This window comes from Cornus florida, unplaced genomic scaffold, assembly GCF_030987335.1.
Source record: "Cornus florida cultivar Cherokee Brave unplaced genomic scaffold, ASM3098733v1 CherokeeBrave_3.0.0_Hap2_Chr08, whole genome shotgun sequence".
Lineage (NCBI taxonomy): Eukaryota > Viridiplantae > Streptophyta > Magnoliopsida > Cornales > Cornaceae > Cornus > Cornus florida.
Genome location: NW_026775578.1, coordinates 15,186,145 through 15,199,122, shown reverse-complemented (window position 1 = coordinate 15,199,122; position 12,978 = coordinate 15,186,145). Strand labels below are relative to the sequence as shown.

Sequence of the window (12,978 nt, the reverse complement as noted above, 5' to 3'; positions counted from 1 at the left end):
CCTGCATGGACCTAGAGGCAGTTGCGCCCATGATGGCCTATTAATTTTTATTATATATTAGACATTTAATTTGTAAAAAATTATAAAATGGCCCCCTCAAATTGTTATTTTTCCCTAAAATCTTTTTAATCTCTCCTTCTTCTTTTTTTCTTTTTTTATTTTTTCCTTCCTACTCTTATTCTTTTTCAAAAAAAAAAAAAAAATCTTACATTTCCTTTCTTCAATAAAAACCTAATTTCTTCCCTTCAAACTTCTCTCATATATTTTTCTTCTTTATTTTCATTTTTTTCTTTTTAAAACTTTCCTTTTCCTTGCACTCATGTGCAAATTATATTCGATAACCTAATTTTATCTTTTTTTTATTTATTTTTTATTTACTTATTCTTTAAATTTCTTACTACTAAAATTTATACACTTAGGTCATGTTTGGCAATCGTTGTGTTTTGTACTTTTGTTGATAATTTAGTGAAAAGGATAAATAAGTCATAAAAACACATTAATGTAATGTTACAACACTAATATTTTTCGGCTTGTTGTGCACTATTGGGCGTTGTTTTGAATTATCATGCTAACCATGTCCATGCCCCCTTGAACCAAATTCTTGATCCGCCCCTGGTTCTAGAATCTTTTTCAACTTTCTCTACAATCCATATTATTCATGCAAAATGAAAGACAATATAACTCTAGCTCTACTCATGTCATGCAGACTCTTTGTACAATCGTATATAGACTATGTGGCATAATCTCCCTGCAAATAAGGCAAATTTTATGTAGCCGCAACTGATTAAAAAGTACAAATAGAATTAAAGTGTGCAACTAGAGAAAAGATTTCGAAATAGTCTGCCTTGAATATTTATAATCTTTAGCAACCAATCCAGCCTTGAGCCTTTCCATTGTCCCATCAAGTTGGTATAAGATGGTATACACGTGAATGGACAACTAAATCCTGTTTGGTTCTGGTTTTGTTTTTTGCATTTTGTTTTAATACGAAACAAAATAAGTATTTTGTTGTAGGGTGATTTGAATAGTAATCGGAAGCATGTTTGGTAACGTTTATTTGTTATAAGATTTTTTGAAAAAAAATATGAAAACATGTTTGATAAAAAAGTGTTATAAGTTTGAAAAATACAATGGTTAATTTAAAAATGTTATTTAAGGGTTTTTCAAAATAATTTAATTTAATTTTTATTGTCCATTGCTACATTACTGTTGTTATAATGCTCAAACATATAAAAATTCTAAATTAGTGTTTCGATTTTTTACAACTATTCACTAAACGTTCCAACAATATTATACAAAACAAAATATTTTTTACCAAATATATTTTTTTCACTGTTTACTATTACAAAACCCAACAAAAACAATAATAACAAAAATAACACACATAGCAAATAAAACCAAATTTATGCTTCTTGGAAGTAAGGGAGTGAAGTCTATATATACTAAATTTATGATATTGGATAATTATTAAAGTTTAAGTGCTCCAAGTGGAAGTTGGAAGTGTGGAACCATAACTCTTAAAAATAATATACGAAAGGTATTATAGAATGCTTGAAAAAAATATACCACGTATCTATTATGGACTTCACTACCACACACATTTAAACATCCAATTTAGAGATTACGCACGGCTCTATAGTTTATTTTAATTTTTTCTTCTTATTTCTTTACTTTGCATAGAAATTACTTCTTTTTTTTTTTTCTTTTTTTTTTTTTATCATATATAGAAATTACTTATTATTTATGTAGTCTAGTCTGCACATGTATTTCCACGAGTTACGCCATGGTAGATAGTAACTACAATCCAAACATTTCTTGCAAATTTATTTTTATCGTTTTTTATCAGAATGATCACGCTAAGAGTATGAGAAAGCCATCAATAAACTTTATATCCATTTTTCGTTTACAAGTTCTATAAAAACTAGGTTTTTCAAAAAAAAATTCAAAATATTTTCATGAATTTAGAAAAGAAAGCAAAAAAAAAAAAAAAAAAAAAACAATTCAAATTTTTTGTTTCTAGACTTCATGGTCGGATATAGATAAGAGTTTGTATTACGGTTTTTGAATTATTTATTTATTTATTTATTGTCAGTTTTTCAATTGCATAAGTAAGTAACCAATAGCCCCATAACTGTTACGTCATTTCCGCGTGAATTCAAGATGTGAATCCTCATTTGTGTTCATGTATTACAACTCAAACTTGGTTAAATTGCACAAATGAACAAAAGTATTGACTAATAATATTTTCATGAATTTGGAAAGAATTGGATTTCAGGCTCCTTTGTTTGAATATAAAATATATATATATATATATATATATATTTAATATTTGGTTGTCTTAAATATTATTTACAAGAAAAAAATATTAGAATTTAATAAAAATAATTTACATATCAATTTTTGATAAAGTTATTTTTCTTACCTCATCTAATTGACTCGTCTTTAACTTCAACCTAAACATTTATCGAACATCAAAAATATAAAATAAAATAAAATAAAAAAAAATACTTTATCTATAAAAGACATCAAAACAAACGGAGGCATCAAAGTGGAATTTTCAAATCTTTTTTTTGACCAATTCAAATTAAAATACTTAAGCAAAACTCAACTTTAACTAAAAATACACGTAACTTTTCAAAATTATAAGACCGCCATGTTGTCAGTCTTTAAGGCCACTACTACACTGGTGTGGTCCTCGAAGCTAGCTGCTTTGAAGCTTCATTCAAACAGCTCTTTTACTTTTGGACTATACTAGTGCACAAAACTACTTTAAATAATTATTTTTATTTTTTATTTACTTTTACAAAGCATTTCCTTCCTAACATATACATGATTTGTGATCGTAGTATAACGGATTTAAATAAATATAAGTATAAATTGATCGAATTGATCAATTTATGAAGATGTGTAATAATATCGAACCCTAAAAAAAAAAAAAAAAAATTATAAGCCAATGCAAACCATGACACCCACCCACATATGTATAATAAGAAAATGTTATAGGCAAAGTGTTGTTAATCTTGTGCCAACATTGTTGGAATTATTTAACCTTTTTTTTTTCATTATAATGTCAAAATATAATATAAAGACAGTAAATGTTACTACATAACGATTGTGACATTCATCATTTTCGGTGTATACGGTCTAATATATTGAAAAATAGTATCATTTTCTTTCGATGAAATAATTAACCAAAACATTAGATACTCTAATTAATATAAAAATTATTGAATTACCAAAGGTTAAAAATAAAAAAGAATACCATTAAGTTATACTTTTTTATTGTAATGACAAAAATTTCTTTCTGATTTTTTTTTTTTAAGACAATGATTCTTACATTTGGATAGTGCAAAAACTTAAGAAGGGTAAAATTAGAAGATTGACACTTTCAAAAATATTATAACTTAATGGTTTTTATCAAAACTTAAAAATTTTAGTACTTATTTTCACTTTGGTCAACCAACACCTAAAGAGGCTAAGACTTATTGATAATTTTTGTGTTTTAATATATGGAATTAAAATAAAACAAAGAATTGGAAGTAGACTTGTAAAGTCAATATGGACCAATCCCTAAAAAAACAACAACCAAATAATGTTAGCATTGCTACGCTTCTCTCTCTTCGCCTGACCAAAAGATCGCATTGTATACACTTTTACAAATGGTACACGGACCAACACGCTACCAGATCACGTGGACTCCACATTCCCTATCTTACCTGTTTTTAAACCATTAAACCTAAGCTAAGCCTCACTAGTGGCTAAATCATAAGGTCTATATCGTTTAATTTGGAATGTATTTTATAAAAATATTAAAATATTTAATAAATATCATAATTTTGTTGTCATTTAGAGTTTGAATTCGCAAAAAAATATAGTATCAAGAAATAATGTATTCAAAGATTAAATAATTGCTTCATATTTTGGTTTTTAACAATGTATTTCTTGTTTTAACACTTTTTTTTAATAACGATACACTACCAATTGTCACATATTGCATGCCTGATATGTATCATTAATTTAATCATCTAATATATAACATCACAATACATACCGCTAGGTCACATGTAGAACACTCATGCAACAACAATATAGATTACATTATTAAATTTGCATAGTTTTTATGTTATCGATTTATAAAAAGGTTTCTCTAATAAACCTGAACCCATCCAAATAATAGAAGTGAATCCTGATCCTAATTTAACTTATACTCAAGATTCTAGCTAACCATGGTTAAAATGCTTAACTACAGTTAACTGTCTAGTTATGACTACTCTGCTATGGTTTCAGAGCAGTACAAAGAGACTGTCCAAAAAACTCGCGATATTTTTCATATGCCATACAACGACACGAGATCAACATATTATGAATTTTATCCAGAATTAAATACTGAGTAATTAATTTTCCAAATTTAAGATTTAGGTTTTAGAGAGAGAAGAGATAGATAAGAACAAAAAAAAAAATCAGGTAGAGAGAGAAAGAGAGACCTGATCTTTAACTCTTGCTTTTGGATTGTTCCAATGGCAACAAAGATTTTGAGGTCTCTTTTCTCTTGAAAGGAAGACGGCGTCGTTCTGAGTTTTTGAGTCTCTGTACTTCCCTCCCTCTCCCTCTGTAGGCATATTGAATCTGATCCACCATGATTTTCTCTCTACTCTGATTTTCTCTCTCTTTACTCTGAAACTAAATAGAGGGGCGGTGACTATGGAGTTGTATATGACTATTATCAGCGTCATCATCGACCTTCAAGTGTTTTCTGAAGGTTTTTAGGTTAATTTGTGAGCTTTAATTGTCAGAATCTCATATTACTATTGTTTCAGATATTGCATTTCTTAGGTACTCTGTGAGGAAGAAAATTTGTTATATATATATATATATATATATATATATATATATATATAGAGGGAGAGAGAGATTTAAACTGGAATCTGAATAAACTGAAGTGTCTTATGCTGGCTTAGATTCGACCTTTGATTGATAGCAAAAAAGCGTTGGACGTGTGTGTGTGTGTGAGTGAAGACTAGAGGGAGAAGTGTAGTTTTGTTAGGGTTTTGTTGAAGAGAGAATCGAGGAAGCTATTGAAGATTTGTGTTTGTTTGACACATTCGCAGAATCTGGCCTTTGATTTAAGGAGGAACGAAGTCCATAGCAGAGCTTTTTGTCTCTCTGTGTTGAAGCTATGCTTTATATGGTCACTCTTGGCTCTGATCTGTGGCATAGATAGGTAATTATAGTATTTTCTCTCTCTTCATATATACGTTTGTGTGCGAGTGATATTTATTGTAGTGGCTATCTCTTTCTATTTCTTTGTTTGGAAGTGAATGTCTTACATGATTATATATGTGTTGCAGCTTTGATTCTTGACAGCATTTATTGAGAAAGAGAAACAAGCAATTAAGTAGAGATTTTTTGTTCATTCCTGTTGAAGAACACTGTTTGATTCTGTACCGACTGAAAATTGCAACAATTGGGTTCGAGAACAAGCAATGGAGGACAAAGAGAAGAGTTTGGACTCTCAACTATGGCACGCTTGTGCTGGAGGTATGGTTCAAATGCCTCCTGTGAATGCCAAGGTATTCTATTTTCCTCAGGGCCACGCCGAGCACGCCCTTGCCAGTGTTGATTTTGGGGCCTCACGGAGGGTTCCGTCCCTAATCCTTTGCAGGGTTGCTGCTGTGAAGTTCATGGCAGACCCTGAAACTGATGAAGTTTATGCCAAGATTAGGTTGGTTCCGATTGGAAACAACGAGCTTGATTATGGTGAAGATGGTGTTTTGGGGAGTAATGGGTCTGAAGCCCCTGAAAAACCTGCTTCTTTTGCGAAAACTTTGACTCAATCGGATGCCAACAACGGTGGGGGTTTCTCCGTTCCTCGATACTGTGCGGAGACTATATTTCCCCCCTTGGATTACTCAGCTGATCCCCCAGTTCAAACCTTAATCACGAAGGACGTTCATGGTGAGATTTGGAAGTTTAGGCATATCTACAGAGGGACACCTAGGAGGCATTTGTTGACCACAGGCTGGAGTAATTTTGTGAACCAGAAAAAGCTGGTTGCTGGGGATTCAATTGTGTTCTTCAGGGCAGAGAATGGGGATCTATTTATTGGAATACGGCGGGCCAAGAGGGGAATTGTTGGTGGCCCTGAATCCCCATCTGGATGGAACTCTTCTGCCGGAAATTGTGTTATGCCTTATGGGGGATTTTCAGTCTTCTTAAGGGGAGATGAGAATAAACTAATGAGAAATGGTAGTAGTGGGAATTTGAACTCTAGTGGTTCGAAAGGAAGGGGAAGAGTGAGACCAGAATCGGTTATCCAAGCTGTGTCCCTTGCTGCTGAAGGGCAGCCCTTTGAGGTTGTGTATTACCCTCGTGCAAGTACTCCGGAGTTTTGCATTAAGGCTTCGTCTGTTAGGACTGCAATGAGGATTCAGTGGTGCTATGGGATGAGGTTCAAAATGGCATTTGAAACCGAGGATTCTTCCCGGATCAGCTGGTTTATGGGAACTATAGCTTCTGTTCAGGTTGCTGACCCCATCCACTGGCCTAATTCCCCATGGCGGATTCTCCAGGTATCTTTGTATAAAGATAGAGCTCTATTTTCTCAAATTTTTTATTCTGAATTTTGGATTAACTTCTATTGATGTATATTTGTTTTAGCAATGTCATTTTGCTAATCATGTTACTTTGCACATTTAGCTTTCGGTCTTGTTTGTTGATATTGTTGAACTGCATGTAAATAACTCAGATGTTCGGTAATGGAAGTTTTAACCTTCATAAATGCTGCATCAGTGCATAAAAACTCATTACTTTGAAATCTCTTGATCTGTGAGTCATCTTTCATTAATATCTTATAGGTTTCCTAATTTGCTTTTGATGAGTTTAATTTAGCCTGCTGACTTCATATTTCCACCTCACTTCCTAGCAGCATATGCCATATGGTTGTATTTGTAATTGAATGCCAACTCACTCATAGCTGTTAGAATAAGCATGTAGTATTACATCCATAGATATCACATGCTAACATAGTTGAGCATTACTGATTATTATACCGGCATATATTCTTGGATCAATGATAGTGTACTTCTATTATAATACAAATATTCCAAACATTTTAATTAAACTACATGACATCTTGTACATCAGCTACTCAAATTTAGAAGTTTTTATTTCCTCCTTCCCGTGGCGACTGACAGAAACCACATGCTGCATTTTCCTTAATATTCCATCTGCAAGTTTTATTCTTTCCAAAAACTGACTTTGTCTGCAGTTTGACAATTTTGCACTAGAGGCTTACTCTTCATGTGAAGTAATCTATTGAACTATGGTTAGAATAGGAATACTAGCTGAAAAGTACATCTATTTACATGGATTTCTTATCTTTTAGTTCTGACACATCAAGATGCTTGAGATGTTACAAAATAAAGATGCCCTTATCGCTCGAGTACTTATAGGATTCCTGTGAACTGCATGGGTAAAATGCTTAGCGTAGGTGTTTATGCACAATTATGTAGCTAAATTACTCTTCAATGTTCTTCTAACTGGTCTCTCTAATTCTTACTATTGTTAATATGTTTGATTCCTTTACGTACGTAATTCTTGATTTTGCTAAGTACTTATTTTGGCCTTTTCTGTTCTTTAAACAATGATGTGAAGAAACCTTCTGTTCTAAACTTTTGTTTCCTTATTTTGTTCGCGGCGGTTATGATATGCCATTTAATGAGTCCCATCTTTGTCTTTATGTAGTCCAAGATCTGTTGTTGTAAGATGATTTTTGCATCTTTTGTCACTCAGTTTAGAAGTCTGCATGTGCTTATTTTCATAGTAAAGTTGATACCAAACTGTTTAAGAAAGATTTGGATAATCATGTCTATGCTCTTGGGATCTTGCTCTTGTTGTCCTCTTGTTCTTACATATTTGGAACCAATTGCAGGTGACATGGGATGAGCCGGATTTGCTGCAAAATGTAAAGTGTGTCAGCCCATGGCTGGTTGAATTGGTTTCAAACATGCCAGTCATTCATCTCTCACCCTTCTCACCGCCAAGAAAGAAGTTGCGGTTCCCGCAACACCCAGACTTTTCCTTTGACGGCCAATTTCCAATGCCGTCATTTTCAGGCAACCCCCTCGGTCCCAGCAGCCCCTTGTGTTGTCTCTCTGACAACATTGCTGCAGGCATACAGGGAGCCAGGCATGCTCATTTTGGACTACCCTTACCAGATATCCACCCTAGCAACAAACTGCAGCTGGGCCAATTCTCATCTAGTTTCCAGCGGCTTGATTTACATGCTAAAATCTCTGATGGCATCATCCCAGGCAACACAAATAGCAATGAGAATATATCTTGCTTGCTAACCATGGGGAACTCTGTTCATAACTTAGAGAAAACTGATAATTTAAAGACACCCCGGTTCATACTATTTGGTCAACCAATACTGACCGAGCAGCAGATATCCCATAGCTGTTCCAGTGATTCAGTCTCACAAGTTCTGACTCGGAAACGTTCAGTAGAAAGGATTCCAGAAAAGGAAGAAAGATCTGCACTTCACCGGCAAGATGTTCCAGAAAACCTGTTCAGTGCTGGATCTCCATGGCATCAAGGTTTCCACAGAACTGAACTTGGCCTGGATACCGGTCACTGCAAAGTGTTCATGGAGTCCGAGGATGTAGGCCGAACTATTGACCTGACAATTTTTGAGTCTTATGAAGAGCTATACATAAAGCTGGCAAACATGTTTGGGATAGTAGGATCAGAGATGCATTGCCATGTGCTCTACCAGGATGCAACAGGTGCTGTTAAACAAACTGGAGATGAACCATTCAGGTATGATTATTGTTCAATTTATTCTGATTCATATCGGTACTAATTCCATATCAAATTTGTAAATTTGCATATCACCGGATTCTGGGGTTTATGATTTATGAATCTCCCTCCCCTTTTTTGTTTTCATTGTAGTGATTTCATGAAAACAGCAAAAAGATTGACCATTCTACTGGATTCAGGCAGCAAAAATATTGGAAGGTAAATTATTAATACGGCTTATTAAGTTTACCTATCTTTCCTAATTATCTTCCATGCTTGCCTTTCACGATAACATGACATTTTAACCAGTTGCATGTAGAATTTGGATTTTGATATTAAAGACCTTTTTGTTCATTTTATGTCTTGGTTTCATTCAAATAACTCACAAAAATGGATGTTGAAAATCTTCTTTTGGCAGGAAATGGATTACAGGGTTTCAGAATTCTGAAAATGGACTAGATTCTTCGAACCAGACAGGCCCCTTGAGCATATTTGCATAATATGGTCATCATTTTAGAGTGGATTTAGGTAAAATATTAATGTTTTCTTTATGTAGTTGGGAGAAACAAGATATGAAACTCCATTTATTCTGAAGTATGTTTCCAACTTGAAGGGACCAAGTGTATGCTTTATTGAATGTGAGACATTTATTATTGATGCCTAACATGATTAGTAAATTTTTAAGTTTATAAAAAAGTGTATGTTACATATTCAAATTCCTTTGAAGTGAGAAGTTATTACATATTATTACATGGTTCGGGAGCACAGACCATTTGTGATCCCAGCGGCTAACATATTTAGTTGGGTGGCAGTGCGTTAAGAATTTCTCCTTACAAGTGCATAAAGATTTGATGTTTCAAAGTCCTCCAGAAGTCCCCATCTCCATCCATCAGTATTGATTGAGTAGTAGTGTTGTTAAGGCCTAATGCTTTTAAAGCTGTCCTGATTTGAATGTTTTTTATGGTCGCCTGAGTGACTGAAGGCATTAGTTGAATTGGCCTTTAGTGTTATGGGCATGCATGTTAATGCCCCACAATAAGGCAATTTCGTCTGTGTATTGCAGCATGCATTGTTCTGTCATTCCAATAAATGAGCCTTTAAAACCTCTACTGTACCGTAGTGAGGTTACTGCTGTCAATAGCTAGTAGTGCTTTTAATTATGTTTTTATGTGTACTGTAAATGATCAGTGGTGTGTACCACATAATATATAATGCACCCACAGGTTTGACTTTTTTTCAGGTGGTATTGTGAGAAGCATGTCTAGAGATTTCGAAAAATTACCAATGACTCACCAATCAGTAACACTTACACATTTATTTATTACTTGGGTGTTAAATGATAAATAACTTTGGTGTTAAATGATAAATGACTTCATCTGGGACCACGTAATAATATCGAATTTTGAAATCCAAAAGCATTTTTTATGGGATCAAAGATATCATTACTTGAACAAGTATCAGGTAGTGGCTCAAGGGTATGACTTGCATCTGGTTAGGTTTAATAAGTCTATGCGGGTTCTAGTCTATATTATAATGATTAGGGTAAATTACATTCACCTCCCCCTCTAGTTAGCTAAAAGTTCAAACAGCTCCCTTCAATTCTTAAGAATATCATTTACCTCCCCTAAAATGAATCAAATATACAATACATTTGACCTAATTATTTTAATATAATAATAAAACTATTTTTATACGACGATCATGCCCTTGGCACCACCCATTGCAACAAGTCCCTCAACCTCACCATCATCGCCAAATTCACCCTACGAGTCATGCAATCAGGGTGCTATCATCTTCTCCTCTTACACCTTAAAACATCAATTGTGCATGTTGCAGATCTCATAGACCCCAAGAAACAAAGTACATAAGGAAAAAAAAACAGAGTAACAATGACCTCGACTTCTTTTTAAACCAAAAATGTCATTTTCAAATTGCAGATGCAGCAGGATCGGTGGTCTACAAGGTGAAGGAAGGAAGAGCAAGGCGGCGGATACGGCATAGAGTATAAGAGATAAGACCAAGCAGACGTGTAATGAGACTACCCAGAAGATCAAAGAGACTGTTATAGATATGTTTGAGGAAGATAAGAAGTTCATTGATGATGTGGAATATGATGTGAAGAGGCTTGGTTTGGTCTTTGGACTAACATCACCTACCAAACCCTAATCTCTCTCGCTATTATCCTTTCTCTCTATTAACTTCTCTCTCATAGCTCGATCTCACACTCCACAGTTGTGATTGAAGAGGGATCCATTGGCATTACTATTTGTTTGATATTTCATGTACCTGGGTTTGCAATTTTGATACCATTTTTGAGGATTTCTTTATGAGAAGCAGTGTATACTATCAATTTACAAGGGTGCATACTGTAGATTTAGGGTTTGGGTTCAAACTATAGATTCAGGGCTTATTGTCACGGGCCTAGAGATTTGGCGCAGCGGCACGGCCCGTGCGGCACCAAGGCGTTGCTTCAGCTCGCGCAAGCGCCCTGGTCAGCCACCACGACCTGCCCTCCCAAGGATACATGCTGACTGGTTTCGGCCTGCCATGGCCTCGTCAGGGGAACGGCTCCAGCTCCCGACCAATTTGTGCAGGGATGGCCAACTCCCTTCTTCATAGTCAAGTCCACGACCAGCGACAAGCACCTCGAACTGAACCGAGTCGACCTGCCTGAACTCTGAAGAGGTACCATCCTGTGGTCCTGCACGCCCCTTCCCTGGAACCATTCCCAGTCAATGAATGTTCTTTGCCAACCAGCATGCGTGTCTTCCATCCTCCAAGCGTCTTAGGAATCACTTCGTGACATTCTCCCCCACCCAAATCCTGCGACGTCCTCGTCGCAGTGCGGCGCTTCACTACTGCGTCCACTCCCTTCCAAAGTCTGCCTCCATGCGGTATGCTCGCCTTCCCACCATCGCTTCCTTGTGCAGCTCCCTGCACTGCACTCGCCCAATGATAGGCCTCGGACCAAGGGGACGTCCACTCCTCAAGGACGTGACTCTTCTCCGTCATGCCGCCTCCGCGACATCCCGAGCAAGCAATGGCCTTCTGCCGACTTGATGCTCGCCCTTCACCATGGTTTGCATCACCCAAGGACTAAGCACGAACTTTGGTGCGCGCGGCCCTCCGGCCCTTCAATGCGCAACTTCAACGGACGCCTCTTCCTGGGGAGATGGAGGCTCTCCCCCCCCAACTGCATTGATTCCTCCTCATCGACGCAACTTCAATGCACCGTCTTCATTCTCTGACCCCTCCCGGACCGACAAGGGGGCACCCCACCGTGCTTTACCCCAAGTCCTGCTCTGATACCATTTGTCACGGGCCTAGAGATTTGGCGCAGCGGCACGGCCCGTGCGGCACCAAGGCGTTGCTTCAGCTCGCGCAAGCGCCCTGGTCAGCCACCACGACCTGCCCTCCCAAGGATACATGCTGACTGGTTTCGGCCTGCCATGGCCTCGTCAGGGGAACGGCTCCAGCTCCCGACCAATTTGTGCAGGGATGGCCAACTCCCTTCTTCATAGTCAAGTCCACGACCAGCGACAAGCACCTCGAACTGAACCGAGTCGACCTGCCTGAACTCTGAAGAGGTACCATCCTGTGGTCCTGCACGCCCCTTCCCTGGAACCATTCCCAGTCAATGAATGTTCTTTGCCAACCAGCATGCGTGTCTTCCATCCTCCAAGCGTCTTAGGAATCACTTCGTGACATTATTCTTGTTCATTGTAATAGTACTGTGAATAGAGCAATTTGGTGTAAGGGTGTTGGTGGATTTTTTGTAAATTACATTCTATAACACGACATAGATGAATTGGGGGCATTTTTTTTGTTGATCTCCATGGTCGAAGGGCATATAACAGCAATGAGTAAATCAATGTTTTAGTTTTTATTTAATTTTTAAAAGGCTAAATAGATCTTTTTGACAAAATCAGAGGGCAATATCGACTTTATGGGTTCTCAGCATCCTGACATCATCATTGACCAACTTTGACGAACATCATTGTAGGAAAGGTAAATGATATTTCTGAAAATTTAAGGGAGCTGTTTTAGCTTTTAACTAACTAGAGGAGAGATGAGTATAATTTACCCGAATAATTATTGTTGCGCATAAAGTTGATTGAGCTCGAAGTGATAAAATTAAAAATAATGATGTTAAAAAGAGATTTTAATACACTTATATTT

General features: G+C 36.3%; 1 protein-coding gene across 1 annotated transcript; it reads left to right on the top strand.

Moving 5' to 3' along the window:
* Positions 1-4,416: 4,416 nt before the first annotated feature.
* Positions 4,417-9,495, top strand: LOC132269566 (auxin response factor 18-like). Its single transcript, XM_059770803.1, has 5 exons — positions 4,417-5,221; positions 5,349-6,569; positions 7,931-8,820; positions 8,953-9,018; positions 9,218-9,495. Exons 2-5 carry the CDS (start codon positions 5,484-5,486, stop codon positions 9,297-9,299), a joined length of 2,124 nt encoding a protein of 707 aa, XP_059626786.1. The 5' UTR covers positions 4,417-5,221; positions 5,349-5,483; the 3' UTR covers positions 9,300-9,495.
* The last annotated feature ends 3,483 nt before the right edge of the window (positions 9,496-12,978 follow it).